At 39.4% G+C, this 19505-nt stretch overlaps 1 protein-coding gene across 6 annotated transcripts in view; it reads right to left on the bottom strand.

Moving 5' to 3' along the window:
- Window positions 1–264: 264 nt before the first annotated feature.
- The window catches only part of SATB1 (SATB homeobox 1), a 99852-nt gene continuing 80611 nt past the window's right edge, over window positions 265–19505 (bottom strand). For 2 of the 6 annotated variants that reach the window (XM_027086543.1, XM_027086546.1), the window contains exons 10-11: window positions 4515–4718; window positions 448–2181 (exon numbers count right to left, since the gene is read on the bottom strand). In XM_027086543.1, the coding sequence (XP_026942344.1) occupies window positions 1684–2181; window positions 4515–4718 (702 nt within the window). In that variant the 3' untranslated portion in view covers window positions 448–1683. Of the gene's footprint in view, window positions 2182–3381; window positions 3929–4514; window positions 4719–19505 lie in introns of those variants that run through there. The other 4 variants (XM_027086548.1, XM_027086545.1, XM_027086544.1 and 1 more) reach the window with 4 other exon arrangements.

Here is a 19505-nt window from a genome sequence, read left to right as displayed (position 1 = left end):
TTAAAAAAAAATACATTGCTTACTAAGGAGTTTTTAAACAGAAGGTCCATTTTTTCCCCTACTTATGTTACTATTAATGGCCTTTAAAAATATTCACACATCAGCTTAAAAGAAGTGTTGCCATGATGGAAGTATTGTGAAGTAAATGCAGATGAATCCATTCTAAGCACCTATCTGCTAGAGACTGAATTGATGTCTTTGTTGGCGAGTCTTTTGACCATCCTCCTATCTCTGTTTAATATATTAACCAAAAACAGGTTATCGTCTTCATTGTTAAACTTAAAAAGTGAGCATGTGTTTGTGATTTAAATATACAGTGTTTCAAGTGACTTTTCAATTGCTCTTTTTCAGATCTGCAAAATATCAAGAAAGTATTAACATGCATCTAACTTAGAGGGCCGTCTTGGACTCTGTAAGTTACTTCACATAAGCAGACAAACCCTACCATTGTCATACCATACAAACAATTTTAATTGTGTAGTTACAATCAATAACCACTCCTAATCAGAACATTTCTGCATAAAGAAAATTGTGATACACTTATAAAAACAGCCAGCTGTAACAAAATAGCTGGTGTTTTCATAGCCATAAACTCATAAAAAAGAAACAACACCTTTATACAGAAATTTTATACAGATGTAGCTTTAAAATTGATTGTAAACCAAAGGAAGACACATTGCAAACATCAATTATTTTCACATTAATTGCATAATTTTCTAAGGTGATCTATTAGTTTTATTTACCTAACCTTATTTGCATGATAGTAAAAATTGCATACAACAATAAGAGTGAAGCTTATAGTATGAATTGCTTGGATAACATAGAGCACTTTTTATAGGCAACTGTGTAAAGCACATTTTATCTATTTAAAACTTTTAAGACACTTTGTTTTACTGCCCATCAAAATACATTTATAAATAGAAAAGAATCAGTATGGTAACAAGAGAAGCAATTTTACATTTAACGGAAACTTCCAAAAAATTAATTACAACATGATGCTGCAGGATCTACAAATAAATAATGAGGACTAAACTGTGTTTCACATTTTCTTTTCATTTTTTAAAAAATCATGTAACAATGAGAATGAAAAAAAAATTACAGTGAACTTTTATTTCCAAAATAAAAACAAATTTGAATTACGGCAGTGCCATATAATACAAGGCATTTGTTGGCATATGTCATCTTTAAACTGCATTCCACAGTCTATAGTTCTTTTGTAACATACAATAGAGTAACAAACTCTTTTTTTCTTTTTTTTTTTTAAACGAGGGGCGAGTTTCCAAAGATCAGTGTGAAGTGTTACAGAAATAATTAAAGGAAGGAAATAATAATCACAGAAGTTATAATGCTTCTTTGAGGCTCCAGAATAATAATTAGAAAAAAAAAATCACTGGTATCATGCTTACGGGGTACACACCTGGGTGTGTTCCGTGAACACAAATTTTCATTTTTAATACCAAACAATCCGATGCTTCATCTGGGGCTGCCAAGCAGTTTGTAAAAGAGAGCAAAACGCTTAGTGCAGTCTGTATCATCCTTTCTCGACTTTCCTGTTTGTGCAAGTTTCTGAAGATTCATTGGCCAAACAATGGACAACAAGGTTTGCTGAGCGAGTACAGGGTGGACCTTCCGTGTCGTTAGTCAATTTCACTGGTGCTGATGGAGGAAAAGAAGACTTTCATCTCAGTCTTTGACGTCGGCGTTAATGTCTGTGTTCCCTTCCACCGCCAGCTCGTCTTCTAGTTTCACCGAGAAAAGGGTGTTAGCATTTTTGTCTTGGACACTCTCCTCCAAATCCTTAAGCAACTCCTCTTCCTTGTACTCGGCCACGTCCACCTCCAGGCCCGAGTTGTCCTTCAGCTTGCCGTGATGTTTGAGATAGTACCGCTGGTTCTGAAAGAATTTGATGATGGTGTACTTGGGCAGGTCCAGCTGAGCGGACAGAGTCTGGATGGCCTCCTCGTCCGGGTACAGGCCCACGTCCTGAATGAAACTCTGCAGGATGCCCAGCGCCTCCACCGAGATCTTGGTCCGCGGCCGCACCTTCTGCCGGCTCTCGTCCTCCGCCTCGGCGGGCGCGGCCACGGTGGGCTGCCGCGGGGGTAGCCGGGGCCCGGCCGGAGGCTGCTGCACCTGCGCCTGCGCGGGGGGCGGCGCCGGCTGCGGCTGCGCCTGCGGCTGCTGCAGGAAAGAAACAAGCACAGGGTCAGCGGCATTCTTGGCCACTGCGCATGCGGCCTCCCAACGAGCGAGCACATGGTCAGGGATCCCACATGCACCTGCCTGGACCGGGATGGGGACAGGGATCCTGGGAGGAAAGGCAAGCCAGCTAAATGGCCCACAGTACTAGGAAGAAAATCAAAATGATCACCAGAAAGGGTGGAATTAAGAGGGCTTGGGGGGGCTCCTGGGCTTCCTCATCAGAGGTTAGGCTAGCTCACGGTGGCTGGAACTCGGCGCTCTGAAAATGTGAGCCATAAACTTCACCAGAAGGATACGCATCAGAGGCGAAGACAGCAAAGCAAATTATGATATCAATAATTGACAAAGATTTTAAATGAAGATTGGGAAGTAAGGATTTCAAAGGCATTTTCGAAAGGTGAGCTGTGGAGGCGTGGGGAAGGAAATGAGTGTTTTGTCCCATTTCATTGGATGGGTAAAACGTTGAGCAAGCATACGCATACAAAGTCTTATTTTCGTTGCAAATAAAATGGGTAAGCCTCTGCTCTTCTGCAGCACAGCCCTTGTGAATCCAAAGGGTTTTTGAGATTCTCACGTGTGAATGTCCTACTAGACAGTTTCAATCTAACAGACACACAGATTTCTTACAAAATTGCACTGGGCAATCCATCCCACAACGGCTAGCAAATTGTTTTATCTATACTAAACTCATATGTGATTAGGATTTAAATTTAGTGTATACAGACACTTCTTCATAATTAGTATCTGTATATGTGCTGTAATTTCCATACACAATCATACATAACAAACGTGTGACACATGCACATAATATATACACTCCATATCCAAGATTCTTAGCAAGGCAAATCAACCCGAGGAAGCCCAAAATTCTAGAACATTTGTACTGTGCCCTAGGCATTTCCTTAATCCTCCTAAGAAGCAATTTTATTAAAAACAATTTACATTTTTAATCAAGTACTATTTTTTTAACTTAACACATATCTTTTTTGTTTTTGTTTTTGCTAAACAGTAAGTTTTTCAGGCTTTCACGATTATTTTAATACTTGATATCCTAAGGGATTCTCTTTTTCAATTTAACTTTTATAGTCAAAGGTTTTTTTCCCTTAGTGGATGCATAACGCTATTATTGTGTACATATGTGTACGTGTGTGTATTCCGCCCCTTCCCACGGCCCCTCCCCCCAATAGCAATACCAAGAAATAATATACAGGTGATTCAACAAAGAGAGCATAGAATTTTAGGACTCTGGAAGGCAATGGCATTTTCCCTGAAAGGGGAAAGCTAAAAGCGTCCCCTTAGATTTAACACAAATAATTTGTACAGCTCAAGTTCAATTTCAACACACTTCCTAAGCAATGGAGGCCAACGACGACCTGGACCCAGAGCTTCCCAATCTGAATTCACTGGGGATGAATTTAGTGGATCCACTCAGTGGATGAGTGGAGACAGGTCGCGGGATGTGACAAGCTGAGCCCGAGGCTGACTCTGCCGGCACAGGGATCTTCGGCCAATGCCACGGTTAGCACGGCCTTTGCAAGGTTAAGCATCCTGACCAAGAGAGCAGGTCTTGGCACCACCCTCTCTGTGTGTCCCTCTCTTGCTGGCATAGGTTAACTTGTGCCTGGCTCACCTGCGGAGCAGCACCGCGCCACGGCGCAGGGGTTGGCAGGCCTGGCAAGAAAACGCCTCTAGACTCTCCTTTCCCAGGGGTCATGGGAGAGGGGCTCTAAAGGAAAGACAGACAAACGTGACTCACCCCTAACCTGTGCTCCCTAAGGCTGTGAGGATAGAGCTACAAAGTGAAGGCAGGGCCAGGGAGTCAGAAGCCAGAAGCCAATTTAGTTTCCCTCCCCTCCTCTCTTTTGGACAGAATCCAAGGTATACAGTTGTGATCCAATTAACTTCCTGTACAGAAACAGCAGTCATGCCTTTCCTCGGGGACAGTATTGGTACTCATTAAAAAAGAGGTGGCGTTCTAAAAATTCTGATTTTTCAAAAGCGACAACAAAATTCTTAAGCTCTCACACAACAAAACAACCCAATTCTAACAAAGACAGACTTGCCAAATAAGTGTAGAAGGGGGTTCCACCGCTTTGGGGGAGGGGAGATGAAAGGAGAGGAACACAATACACATGTTGGAAAACGTGTGTTCGTTTTCCTTTTCTCCCCCTGAGTGAGATGGCAGTGTATTGTTATCTCTTGCTCAGAAGCCTATGTTTAGACTGGTGGAAAGAAGAGAAATGCTCGTTTCCCTGCTAAGTTTAAACCTCTATTTACTGAGCGTTATATTGAATTGGCCAAGGTAAACGAACCTGAATCTGCTCTGCGGGCACGTGGATGATGTGGGGCGGCCGGTCGCCATGGTGATGCACCGCGTTGCTCTCCTGTTCATAAATGGCATCACGTTCAGGCTGAGGGAGACTGAGGAACCTTCGGATCATGGAGAGGTTCTCCCACAGGGTCCTGTTTTCTGGAGAAGGATCTTCTTTCCAGCGTAATAGCTCACACAGCCACCCCTTAGAGACAAGGGCATAACAGGTCAGTTCAGGCTGATGGCAGGGGGAGGTGAAGGGGGCTCGGCTGACATTTTCCATTAGGAGCTAAAAAGGAAGGACCCTGTGAAGTTAACTTTTTTCACAAGCTAAAAACACTCCAGGACTTTCCCTGGAGGCACAGTGCTTAAGAATCCGCCTGCCAATGCAGGGGACACGGGTTAGAGCCCCGGAAGATCTCACATGCCGCGGAGCAACTAAGCCCGTGCGCCACGACTACTGAAGCCCGCGCGCCTAGAGCCCGTGCTCCACAAGAGAAGCCACCGTAATGAGAAGCCCGAGCACCTCAACAAAGAGTACCCCGCTCGCCGCAACTAGAGAAAGCCCACGTGCAGCAACGAAGACCCAACGCAAATAAAAATAAATAATTAATAAAAATAAAATACAAACACCCCAATCTGTTAAAAAAATTTTTTTTAACCTGTTCAGAGAGAATAGCCGTGGCTATCGCGGAAGCGGGCTCTGTTTCTAATACACGTTCAGATTTGCATCTTAAAGGAGGGTCCTATTTTTCAGACTCCAAGGGCAAGACCCATTTACCACGGAGTCTGCAGAATGTGTCAGAGGAGAAAAGCAAGGCTGAGTGTGCTTCCTGTCTGATGAGTGGCCATCTGAGGTTCTGAAGGTATTTAAGAAGGGCTAGGACAGGCCTTTAGAATAATTTTGTTTTCTAAAAGGACTCCCTAAGTTTATAATTTTTGTATTAGAAAGGCAACTCTGTGTGAACATGTGTGTGTGTGAGTGTGTAGGAAAGAGAGAGAAAGGACGTGTGCAGTTATGTGAGCAAGAATGTCGTCCAAGGTAAGGCACTGTATTTAGAATGAGCATTAGAAGAATTCTCCAAGACAGAACCTTCCAGAAAGACACCTCGGAGTCCTGCCTGCTGCTATGTACACACATGGTTCATCAAGTGAGCATTTTAATAGAATTCCTGGGCTAAGAAACAAGGAAATGTCCAACGAATGCCAAAACCTGAACCTCTCTGATGCCTCCTAAGGCCCAGTTTCTGATCCTCAGATTCTCAAGAACCGAGTGGTCCAAGACAGTACGCTGTCTCACATTCTCATGTCTCACATTCTCTAATCATCATCTCAAACCTTCTTTATCTTGGCCGCCATGATGGACACTAAGCAATGGGGTGGATTGCAATGGGGTGGACAGAAAGAGGGAAGAGGTCCCACCCACACCCCCTTCACCAGCCAAGGCAACCAGCCCCAGCTGCCGTGCTGCCTGTTGTCGGCCTACAACCATACTCTTTTCTGGACAAATGTCTTGGAGCCATCGCTCCTGGAGATGCCCGGATGCTTACTCCACCCCTCACTAGCCCCTTCACCCTGGGGTGGCCAGTGACTGGCTGACCCACCCTCTTGCCCCACAGTGATGACTCATTCTACCCTTTAGAGATGGCCAGAGATGGCCCTCCCCAACCTTCTTATTGCCTTTCCCCATCAATATGGACTTTACCTGAGACCACATTCTTTCCTGACCCCTTCCACTTTCTTGTCCTCCTGAATGCTGGCCGGGTCCCTCACCACCAAATCATGAGTCCCTGATTCCTTACCTTAGCCTCTGTTTTAGGGAACTCGACCTAAGACAAAGGGGTTTCTTGGAAATTCTAAGTAAATTAGTTGGATGGGAATAGAAAGAGTACAGTTTAGTAGCTGATTTTTAGAACTGGCCAAAGGGAGTTGCTTTTTTGTTGTTGTTACTTCTGGGTGACATCAGAAAATGGTGTGACTTTCCTTTCCTTCTCAAACTGAACCACTGGAGAAATTCTCTTCTAACTGTGGGAAGAAGCAAGGCCTATTCTCCCTTAAATGGCCTATTTGAAACATTTTAAAAGGAAAGATGGAGACTGATAACACTAGCTTCCCAAGGCACACCTACCACCCAGTCAAGGGTGACAGCTGCTAAACCTCATGACATCTACTAGCCTTAACCCTAACTAAGAGGCCTTTGATTCTCCACTCAACACGCTGTTTAATTAAACAAATAATTAACCTACAGACCGTCATGTAATCATGCACTCATTTGATGCTACTGAATGCATAATTCCAGGCTAAGAGAACAGACAGTAAACTGAAGATTTACCTGAAAGAATATTAGTTCAATAAAAAATAAAAGTAATTGTGATGACAGTGTCACTGAACGTGCTTCTCTTCTAACCATGGCACTTCTATGCTTCTTTCTGGAATCATATGGTGACATGTCACATTTTAGCTCTATTTATGTGGATAGAACATTAACTACAAAACTGTATTTGAGTATTTGAAATATTTGAGACCCACTTGCATATGGTGCCCCAGAGATATTTATTTAGCTCTTACTGACAAATATTTGCTCTCTCGATTAAGCCATGAAAATATTTTATATTTTCCTACATCTAAGCTATTTCTTTACACTTTACCTCTATGTTTTGATGCAGGGCAGGTTTTAGATCTGTCTTCCTGAAGGCTTGAATATTAACTATGGTTAAGATCACCCCCCCCAACCCCTGTCTCCATTCTTCAGCTATGGCAATTGACAGGCCGCCATGCCTAAACACAGCAAATTGCTACAATTTTATTTACCATTCAAGAGATGTTAGAAGGTTCATCAAGAACAGAACAGTTGTTTTTTTTTTCCTTTACTTAGCTAGAATTATACTATTGCAATAAGTACTTAACATTGAGCATGTCTTTTTTTTTTTTTTTAGCAATAAATGCTTGTAACTAAAAATTGCTAAAAGTTAAATTAAGAACGATTCATGTAAGAAAATCTTCTCAGAGAAAGCTGAAGAACTCCAATAATTTCTCGAATCCTTTTAGAAACTTTTAAAAGTAACACAGAGATCAGTTAGCACTTGCATATATGTGAACAAAAAACAAACATGTGGATCACAGATGTTCTTTGGAAAAGAAAATCATTAGTTCTTTTAAAACGGCTAATAATGATAGTTAATTCCTAAACAATCACACTCATGCTGGTTTCACAAATATTTCAGAAAAGGAGCCCTGACTCATTCAACAAATATTTTGCTCTTATTGTCACTTCTTTGTCTCTATACTTATGAGACGGATTCTTATTTTTATTAATTGCGCATGACTAACATAACATTTCCAGTAGTTTGCTATTAACCTCTGCCCTTAAATAATACTTCTAATTCCTTATCTAAAAATAATGTGATGAATTATAAATCTGAAGCATGTCTCCGCTAGCCTTTCAAGAGACGTGATGATTTTAAGAGACTGAAATCAGATGCTTCTTAGAAAAATATTTAACGGTGCATGCAGCTGGGAACTGTTAGTTCTACAAGGGTATTCCAAAAAACAAAAATGGGGGGAGGAGCGGTGTGCTGTGCGTCGCCCTCAACAAATAACGGAAAACAGATATTCTGACAGGCTAGTTCTTTGTCAGCAGAGAAATCAACTGGCTCATTCCCAATTCACACTGGCAAAAAGAAGATCAATTTATTATGATACCATTTAAACACGTCGGAATATTCTGACGCCCTCAAATCCTATCGATCGAGACTCTATTAATGATGACAGTAATCTGATCTATGTTTTGCAGAAAGTGACGAAAAAAACCAAATGCTTTCCAATTCCCCAATACCTTTTCCTAGGTCGCTTCTCCATAAGTCATATTGTTAGGGCAAATGAAGACAACGATATGTCAAGAATACTGGTAATATGTAACAAATAAAAATAATGATTTCCCTATGTACTAGATTGGTTTTTTAAATGATACATGCATAGATTTACTGGGTGGAGGAGGTGAATAAGATGCTGCACTTTGTTGCAAAATGTGAACATAATTACCTTTTAAGCCAGGTCTCTGGGACTTAAAATATCATAAGACCCTAGGCGGGGGTAGGGAACTGCTCTGACAATTAAAATTAGATCACAACTGTTCTGAACAGTAGAAAAGACAGGAGACTAACAGCCTTAAAATAATAAGAATGATCTATTCTCAGAAAACTAAAATGGCACAAGGAACAACCTAAACTTTAAATGTAGTAAATTTGCCAAGCAACATTACGCTGAATATAAAGAGGGCAAAATATAAACAGTAGCCACATGTAAATAAATAAGTAAAACTTTCAGGATGTTCCTACTTTTCAAACTGACAAAGTTTAATTTGACACCTTCTGTTCTAAACCCTTTGTTTCTATTCAAAATCACGCCTTGAGCTGTTGCTATCAATCACAGCACTTCCCCTATTACTTAAAAAAACTGGCATGGACCCTGAACAAGCTGAAAATGCCATGCAGATGAATTCTGAGATAATATGTTCAAACCTGTTATATACAACACAAATCCTGTAAAGTTATGTATTGTAAACCTACATTTATTGAGAACTAAAAGTCTTGAATCCATCTGCCACAAAGGAAATACTGTTATGTACTTTATAGGAACCAAGAACCATCTGTAAATGTCTTGCCACTGTAAGCAAGAAAATGGTAAAGATGTTAAACCTCAGACTGTATGAAATCAATAACATTCTTTGGACTGGTTTTGGTTAGGGAATCTATGAAAGACATGGAAGATCAGAGGGGGAGAAAAAGGAAAAGAGAAAATGCAGAACGACTGCCAAACCAGTACTGAAAAAAAGCAAAACAAACTCAATGACAACACAATGGCAATTTATCATGGTCCATGAAACACATGACTGTATGCTCATTTTAAAGGAAAAATTAGCAGTTCTAAACTCAATATTCTAATGATGTGCTTTACCGACAGAATCTTGTTGTACCACATTGAAATAAAAATCCTGGCACCTTCATCTCTCAGCTGCTTAATTTCCACCCAAACTCAATCTCTGATTTCCACTCCACTCTTTTTAGAACAGTTAATTCAAGTCAATTTGCTGCTTCTATCATTTTAACAGATAAGGGGTGCACAGTGATTTTTAACTGAGTCAGGAAAGCAACCTCGTTTCACGAATGAATTTATTGTACCTAGGAAGCCTCACACACATAAGAGGAGAACCCTTACAAGGCCTGGTCTGTGACAGAGCTGGGAGCACGTAACACAACTAGTTTTCCAGGGGAAAAGAGACTTCAGTGTTCTCTGAGAGAAAAAACAGAGTCACTTAATACAATATACAGATATGTATATATGATTGTTACGTACATATACATTTTAAACCCAAGAGCTATAAAAAGAGAAAGAAAAATGACAAATAATTCTCCCTGCAACTAAGAAGGAAAAAACATTAAAAAAAAAACAAACCAGAATGGGTAATTTGAGTTCTAAAAAGCAAAACATTTCAGAGTCTGTATTTATTCTCCCACCCCTTACCCTCATCTTTCATGTGTTATTTGCAGAAGTATTTTGTTCCAATCTCTGGGGCATATAGTATAATAATATATGATATTAAAAGAAATCAATCTAAATAGGGAGGTATTTGATACAAACATTCTAGTGGAAAGCATGAATTACAGTTTAGCAAGTAGTAGGAATAGGATTAAGTACATAATCCATTAAATAGTACTTCTCACACAAAAAAATTTCAGTATTGTAGACTAAACTACTACACCAGGCATTTTGAATGAGTACATTTTCAACAACGACTAACTAGAGAGCTAGCAATTTATCATTCAGCAAATAATTTTCTACTTTTAAAAGAATATGTTACTTATGCTAATGAAGACAGTTTTTAATTTGCCCACAAACATGCTAAGAGAGGGCAATTTTTTTTTTTTAAATTTACAAAGTTATCTGTGCTCATGGGTAATTTCATATCAATGTTCTATAAGCTGGGGTGGGGGGGGGAAATAGGTTCTAATTGTCAGAACTACTGAATCTTTTACCCCAACATAAAGGTTGAAAGATATCACAAAAGATGCAAAGTGACTAATGATGTTTTAAACCACCCCTTGAATGTTCCAGAAGGGTTCCATTTCCACCCTTTTTGTATTTTATATACACTCTGCCTCAAATATAGTATTAAAACATATTACTTCTTCCATGCCCCTAATGCAGAGACACACAAGGCCTGATGGGGGTACAATCCCACTTCCGGGTGTGAGGTCTGCATCCTTCCTTCACACACCAACTTTAAACCTTTTTTTTCAAGAACAATCCTAACACTTTGAACAGTGAGAAACAAAACAGCGGCAAAGCACTACTGAAAGCATTTTCAATTATTTACTAGGTTAAAAGGGTGAAATGATACTTTAAATACATCAGATTTCATCGTCTGGGCCATTTTTTGGTGGCAAAGTGGTATTGATCTTTCCAAATGCTGAAAATTAACTATTTTCCAGAAGGTCATTATTTGATTAAAGGCATTAAAGTTGAGGGCAAAGAAGCGATGCACTTTTTTCTCCCCATTCAAATCATCATATAATTTAATAAAAACCATCCCATCATGTCCTGTAATAAAAACGCTTATCTTAAGATATTGTTCTTTACCTAACATATTAACCTTTAAATGTTATGAAGTTCTTGAGGAGAAAAACCTTTGCTAAAGCAGATTATTCTATAACATAATGAGAGGTCCCCACCATTAACATTAATAAAGATACATGTTCTCTATGGGATTAGCAGGAAACACATGGATCTTCCTTCCCAGTTTACTAATATCTACTTTGTGTAAAGAGAATTTCAGCAGGCACTACAAGTAACTTTTTCCTGCTAAGTTAACATTGGTTGGATTCAAGAAAACATGGGAAATAAATTTGAACAGAGGCGCAGCAATAAATGCATCTGCCATTCGAAAAGTAGCACATTATACTCACTTTATTCAAAGATGGGTTTTAAAAAGAAACCTACTTAAATGAAACATATGTATATGGTGTGTATCCCCAAATATATTTTATTTTCAAGGTGTGGTTTCTGATGCTTGTATTTTTGCTGGGGGGAAAAAACCCCAATCATACTAGTTTTTTAAATTATTACTATTTTAAATGTCTAAACTGTTACTGTTTTAAACTCTCTCCAGACTCTATAGTTTATTTAAGGGACTCAATATCTTAGCCAAAAATCCGTGGGTTTCCATACTGCGGTAGTAATAGGAAATAAAATGGCTACCCATAAATTTCCCACTTGAGTAAATTTTTGCCACTTTGTCTTTAAGAGGTTAAGCGCATCTAGCAGAGTTTCTGGAGGTTTGGCATTTGCGAAAAGAAATGTTTCTACAATCTAGGGGAAGCTCACATTAAAAGTCAGTGAATTTAGAAGGAATATTCAGAACCACTGGTAAATGATTTTTATTTTTCAATTTTGCTTAAAATTTAACCAAGCCAAAAAAAAAAAAAGACATCACTTGTTTTCTGTGGTTTGACTGTTCACCTCTTTTTTACCTTCTCAAAGCCACTGACTTGAGGGAACACGTAAATGTGGTGTTTTGTTTCTTTTCCTATAGATTGTTTGGTGCGTAACAAGATTATAAGATGGCCAGGGTAGATAAAAACATAAAGATGGTTCTCACTTAAGACTGTCAGGAAAGTTTTAAAGAGTATTTTCAAGAAGAATCTGAGGAGAAAAAGGAGGACTGAAGATAAAACTATGAAATTCTAGACAACATATTAAACTAGCTGTCATGAAGATAATCTCTTCATTCGACTGAAGCAGAGAATTTCCAAAGAAAGCCTTCATTTTACTTTAAAAAAAGTATATTTGGAAGATATCTAATTTAAAGATTATTTTTTCATAGGCTTCAAAGCTGCTTTCAGGATGGTTTCTTCAAAGTTTAAATGAAACAAATAAAAATCTGGCTTACCTGTCTGATACTTGAATACAGACTCTGAAAAAGAATTTGTTTTTCCCTCTCAATCCAGGATGTATTTTTGACATTACATAAGTTTCAGTGATATGGTTTGGCTCTTGTTTAACATTTATACTCTCTGTCTTAAAAATCTTAAGGGAGGGGAAGGGTAAATTAGGAGTTTGAGATTAACATGGACACACTACTATATACAAAACAGATAACCAACAAGGACCTACTGTATAGCACAGGGAACTATACTTAATATCTTGTAATAACCTATAATGGAAAAAAATCTGAAAAAAGAATAGATATATTGATATTAAACTGAACACTCTGCTGTACACTTGAAACACAACATTGTAAATTAACTATACTTCAGTTTAAAAAAATCCAAAAAAATAAAATACCGCATCTGTTTGTTTAAAAAAAAAATCTTAAGTTCTTATTCTCTCCTCACTCTTCCTAGCAAGGTGTCATTAAAAGACAGAAAACACCATATCCCTAAGGTTCATGCTGTAATACTTGCATCAATTTTCACCTCTGTTTCTACCATAAAGAATCGTCTTCTCCTTTCCATTCTGCCCACCACTGACTTGTCAGCGCTGGGGTACATTTTCCTTGAATGATGCTCTTAGGTACCAAACACTCTTTTTAATTATGTCCAATGGACAATTATCTTAATTTCTGAACAAAACAGCCTTTAAGTAATCACTCCTCTTCCTCTCTTAACTTAGAGGAAAGTGTATACCAATGATGACTAGAGCTTTGGGGAAGAATGAGAAAACAAGGGTTATCATAGAGTTGTGATCCCTACAAGAAGCAAATAAATACGATGCTTGACTTGGTCTGTGGAACTTCCTGATAGGTAAATGCACAGGTTTAATTAAGCTTTCTTGAATCCCCTTAGTCCTCTTTGAGATGCCCTTGGAAAGGGAGGCTGGGATGAAAACCACTGCTCTGGTCTTTGCTTTCAAACTACCCAAGGTTATCCCACTGCTCAAAATGACCTTCAAAGCTTCCCAAGACAGAGAAAAAGGTCATCCTCCCTAGAGGTCACTGAAGGTTCCTTCAATCACACTTAGGTCCTAATTCATCGGACCATTTATTAACTGTTGCCCATTTCCCCACATTCTACTCTCATTCCCTATACTGTTCTCTTGAACAGGAAAGCGCTCTCCCCTTTTTTTCTGCCCACCCGAATACTAACGGTCCTTCCAGTTACTCTCAACCACCTCAGTATACCAGTTAAGGGTTACATCCTGTTATAGGCATTTACGTATGCAACCTTGAGCAAATTACCTCTCTGAGCCCCAGATCTTCCTCTACAAAGTGCAGATGATAATGGTACTCATCTCACAAGACTGTGGCTGGTACAAATGAAACAGGATACGTTTAGCCCAGTGCCTGGTCCGTGATAACTACAAAAGGGTCTGATGGACTTAACCAAAAGCATTTCCCTTAAATGGCTCACAGTACATTCGGGAAGAGGCGACATTCAAAAATAACTACTAGAGCAAAGCAGTATGCGGGGAAGGTCAGTGAGGGGCAGACATCCAGTGGGAACCAAGAGGAGAGGAAGAATAGATCCACTGGGGTGGTCAAGGAAGTCTTTGTTGATGTAAAGTCATGTTGGTTTGGCTTTTAAGAATGGGCAATATTTAGAGTGGGAAGAATAATGAAAAAAAAAAAAAAAGATGAATTAGCAATATGCTAGGAAAAATAGGTAGACTAGTTGCTTTGGAATCCATTCTTTCGTCATTGCTTTTTACCATACTTTCTTGAGGATGCAACTTAATCACTGTGACTTCGTCTCGTCTTTATAATGTGCTTCTAAGATCTATTTGTTAAGAAAGCCTGGATTTTCATTTTAACACCTATTCTACTACTGACTAGCCCTGTAACCTTGGTCAAGTTCCTTGAGTTCTCTAGACCTCAATTTTCTCCTCTGTAAAATGGGGGTAGTGTTACCACCACTCACAGTGTTGTAAGAATTAGTGAGATAATTCACGCAAGGGGCTTGGCGCACAGTAACAGTATGATGAATGTCAGCTGTTATTATTTTTATTATTTTGTCATTATCACAAAGATAATGCAAAGGAATGTGAAATATCTAGGGAGTTAATGAAAATAATTCAGCTACCACATCCCAACCTGAACCCACTATCTTCCTCCCACAAACGAGGCTCTGCCTATATATACTCAATTAACAGCATCACCACTCACCCAGTCACCTGGGCTGAAAGGCTGTGATTTGAAGTATAAATTGGTATATACTTTCTGAAGCGCAAGGTGGAAATGTTTGAATGTAGAAATGACTAGCAATTTCCTTTAAAACACAAATGCCTTTTCTGATCCAATAATTCTACTTCTGAGAATTAATCATAAGGAAATAATAAAGATGTATACAAACATTTAACCATAATAATGTTCACATTAGCATTATCTGTGACAGCAAAAGTTGAATACAACTTAAATATACCTCAATAGGGAATTAACAGGTGGGTATAGCATATGAATGAATGAAAGGCATATATATACACACACACATGTGCACGCACGTATATGTGTATACATATGTGATATGTATACATACATGCATACACACATACACGTATGTGTGTGTATGCAAAGAACATAAATCAGGTTATCGCTAGTTAATTAGGATTATGGTTAGTTCTTATGTTCTTTCCTCCTTTATGCTTGCATTAAATTTTTTTTTCTAGTTTGGCTAGTATTGTTTTTTAATAATAAAAAAAAACATAGCAAATGGCTTCAATTTAAAAATATGACTTTTCCTCTTTGCTTCCTCCATAAGCGAACAATCATGAATTCCTGTCAGTTCTACTCCTTCAGAAGGCGTCTTGAATTTGTTCCTTCTTTTCCATTCCTACTGCTCTGGTTCAGGCCCTCAGCATTTCTTCCGCGAACTAAGGCTGATGGGTTTCTTTATTCCAATCCACCCCCATCTCTGTTACCTGAGTTACATTTATCATAAACAAATGTCAATGCAAAGAGCCCCCTGAACAGCATACTCCACACTTTCCTTCACCCAAGGGGCTTGGAGATGCTTTAAGTCTCACACTTGAATGAGTGAGTGTAAAAATATAGCAAAAGATTTCCTGCAACACTGAAGCAGCAGTAAGCTGGGGGATCAGAGGAAAATACAAAAACGGCACAGTCTGGGACATTTAGTTAGTGGCAAAAAACTGTACACACCTCTACAATTCCTGAGGGCATTGTGTATTGTAGCAAAGTCCAACAACTTACATTCATAATAATGTTGCATTTCAAAGGAATAAGATTCAAAGCGAGCTGAGCCTAGTAGGTGTAAGAGGCAGAGAAGCACTATTAAAGGCTTCTATCAAAGGCAAATACATTAGACTGTTTAAAGCAGAAGTTTCCTGGGAAACTTACCTTTTCCCAAATCCCTTGACCCAATAAATATGTGCTCTTATACTGTAATATTATGAAACAAATTTCTTATCATGTTGCATTAAGTCACTATGAAAAATTTACAATATTTATTCTTCTCTTCAAAGTTATGATGATCACCAAGAAAAACTGTTGCTGAATATCTGTATATGCCATGTGCAAAAAAAAAAAACTATAAAAATATGAACCTATAAAATGAATAATTTTTAGGTTATGATTGACTCGATACACTGGTTTGTCTGCTGACAAAAATAATCTATTGTCAGGTTAATTTAAACAAATATTTCTGCCACTGCATTTTTAATTGATGTATATAAAACTTTTCAATATTGCAGATATCTCCTCAGATGAGCTATACTTTCCATTATGCATATTGAGGGGCTGGGAATTAAAAATTTAAATCTTCCCTCTATGATATTCTAGGAGAGATAACAAAAGAATTTTTAAAACCAGGGGAAGGCAATTCGGGATTGTAAAAGTTATGGGACTCATATCTTAGAAGAACAATCAAGCGGGCAGGGTCATTACAAGCTCCCAAGTTTCTTATGATTTTGCTGATAAAGTAACACCCGTTTTGTGGCCAAAAACCTCATCATTTTACCCATTATGCAAACCGACTCATCAGAAGTCGGCTTAATTGAGGGACTCAAATTTTGGGATTCACAAGTAGGCTTTAAAAAAAGAAAGCGTAAATATTTCTAGAAGCACCGTGGGGGTCCCAGTGATAATGGCCAGGTTAGACATTTACCAATGAAGGAGACAAGGGAGGCTGGGTCACTCAGGCCAGCAGCTGCACCTCACAACCACTGGTCCTGTGTTACACTGGGGAGAGCAAGTCCAGAGAGGGGCCCGGGGCAGAAGGACAGGGGTGGAGACTGGCCCTATCCTGTCTTTCTGAGAACAGGGTCCCCCCGCTGGGACTACCTGAGGAATGTGCCCACTTTTGTGAGGGCAAAATTGTGATCAGATGAATTTGCTTCTGAATCATTCCACCCTTCTACAAAAAACTAGAAAGCGCCATCTACGTGCCATCTACTGTGAGGCTAAGAGATGCGGGGACAGACGTAAGAGGGAATTATTTCTCCCAGCCACTGACTGTCCAGTGAGGTAAGAACAGATTGAACTTCATGTGTAAGCTGATAGCAAAGGTGTAGCTTAACTGGCAAAAAGTTTCTAGCCTAAGGGCAAAGGTACTCTCTCCTCGAATTCCAGCACTATATGCGGGCATCAGAACGCTGGAGCAAGGTTGCCTGTAAGGTTCTTGTTGTTGTTAGCAATGTCATTGCAACGATCTGATCATAAACCCTGCTTACATGCTCTGGAGTGAAGGGCACTTGAAAAATAAGCATCGAAAAAATAATAAACAAATAACAATTCTTTCCCGGGCAAATTCAAGAATTCCTCAGCTAGCATGTTAAAAAAACATATAATTTTTTTCTTCCAACACACAACTTATCTAATCATTCGTCTCATCTCTTTTGCGCCATGGACCCTCCTGGCAGTCTGGTAAAGCCCACTGTTTTCAGAACAATGTTTTTATGTGCCTGAAATAAAATGCATAAAATTACGAAGAAAACCAACTGTACTGAAATACGGTCATCCAAACTGTATCATACAGTAATGTATGTGCTTCTTTATTAACGTACCAAATAGCAAGATCTAGGAAGAGATCTAATAACTACCGTAATTTCAGAGGGATGAGCAAAAATAGTATTTTGAGATATCTGCAATAAAAATGTGATATGAAAATATTTGTGATTTTTTTTTTTTTTTTTTTTTTTTGCGGTACGCGGGCCTCTCACTGCTGTGGCCTCTCCCGTTGCGGAGCACAGGCCCCGGACGCACAGGCTCAGCGGCCGTGGCTCACGGGCCCAGCCGCTCCATGGCGTGTGGGATCTTCCCGGACCGGGGCACGAACCCGTGTCCCCTGCATCGGCAGGCGGACTCTCAACCACTGCGCCACCAGGGAAGCCCAATATTTGTGATTTTTATTGGTGACAAATTCATAGGTATTGCTAATACTACTGTGACTTGTTGCCTATGTTGATAATTAAATAAAATGTCAAATTTCAGTAAGACATTAGTGAAAATAAAGTTTTTTTATTCTATTCCAGTTCATGCATGGACCCCCTGGGGGAAGATGGGACAGAGGTTAAGAACTCCTGAAGAGGGTGCCCCCTCCAATATATATGTGTCTGTATACATACATAGATACATACACGTATATATTTCAAATATTATTCCAGAACTATCTTATATAAGCTCCTAGTAGATTACAAAACTTAGGTATTTGTAAGTTCTTGGAACAGATCTGCTTATCATGTTTGTTTGTTTGTTTGTTTTTTGCCACTAAAGGACCATGCCTCTTAGAGATGGGTTGGAGGGAAAGAGTTAATCACTAGTTAATGGTTCCTCCCGGACTGCATCCTGAGGAGGCCCAGCTTTCCACCAGGGGTGTTTCAGCAGTGCTGTACGTAGGGTCGGGTGTTGATGAGAACACTCCGCCCCCAACCAATCCTCAAGTCAATCAGAACGGGGGAAGACTTTTATCCCATTTACGTATTTCAGTTCTGGATGAGCTTTTGTTCATAAAACAGTAGTTTTACAGCTTGAAGTTTCTTGACTGACAATTGCACTAGCACATATATATACCTCACTGTTTTTCCCTGGTCCTGTTACAAACTCAGTAAATGGGTTTACCACCTCTGAATAAAGAAAGCATCCATACCCTGACTTAGTTAACTAACGTCCTACCACCCCAAGAACTATAAAGGTAAGCAAGATTAGTAGAGTATCCTTTGAGAGATGTCTGGATGTGCCAGGAGAGGAACACTATCAATTTTCCAAAGACACCTGGGTTTCCCAAATAGAAGAGGATAAAGTAGCAGGGCAGATACAGGATGGAGGCGGGGAAAGGAATGGAATTAAGGCAGGTGCTTGCTGTTGGGGGGTGGAGGTAGAGGGGGAAGGCTTACAAATCAAACAATGGTTGGTCTTTCGTCTCATCACCTCTTCAAAGAGCAAAGGGTCACAAAGGACACGCCTTTAAGATTTCAAAACAGGGCAGAAGGAAGCTAGTCAAAGGATTAAAGAAAGAAAAGAAAGTGAGTAGGAAAGAGGGCAAAGGAAGCGGGGATAGGTAGAAAATGAGCACATAGCCATCTCATCACTTTATATTATATATAACGCGATGCTAAGTTTATCCAAAAATATAAACACAATTTTCTGCCTAGAAATTAAGCTTGATGGATAAGGCTTTAGTCCTCATGGTTACCCAGGGTCCAAGTTATTTAGTCTCTTTAATCAAAATACTAAAATAAAATCATTACCCATTAGGCTATTACCCTTCCCCCAATCTCCAAACACACAAGCAAAAATTAATTGCAAGCCCGGAAGAAAGAAGGCAATTTAGACAGTAACAGCTTGGCATGGACTGAGCTGGATTTCCTAATAGCATTTGTCTGTTTGTGAATGTATATTTTATTTATAGCCTTCACTTTCTTGACCGTATTGAAAGTAATTTATTTTTACCTAATCTGCATTGCATTTAAACCACCAAATACTCCATCAATGAACCAGCCAAGTAACACCCTGACAAGTAGCCTAGTGTTGGTACCAGGAGTA

Source organism: Aethalodelphis obliquidens, unplaced genomic scaffold (genome assembly GCF_003676395.1).
Source record: "Aethalodelphis obliquidens isolate GAN/ISIS:26980383/991018 unplaced genomic scaffold, ASM367639v1 scaffold56, whole genome shotgun sequence".
NCBI lineage: Eukaryota > Metazoa > Chordata > Mammalia > Artiodactyla > Delphinidae > Aethalodelphis > Aethalodelphis obliquidens.
Note: the sequence above shows the minus strand (reverse complement) of the source record. Positions and strands in the feature narration are given on the sequence as shown.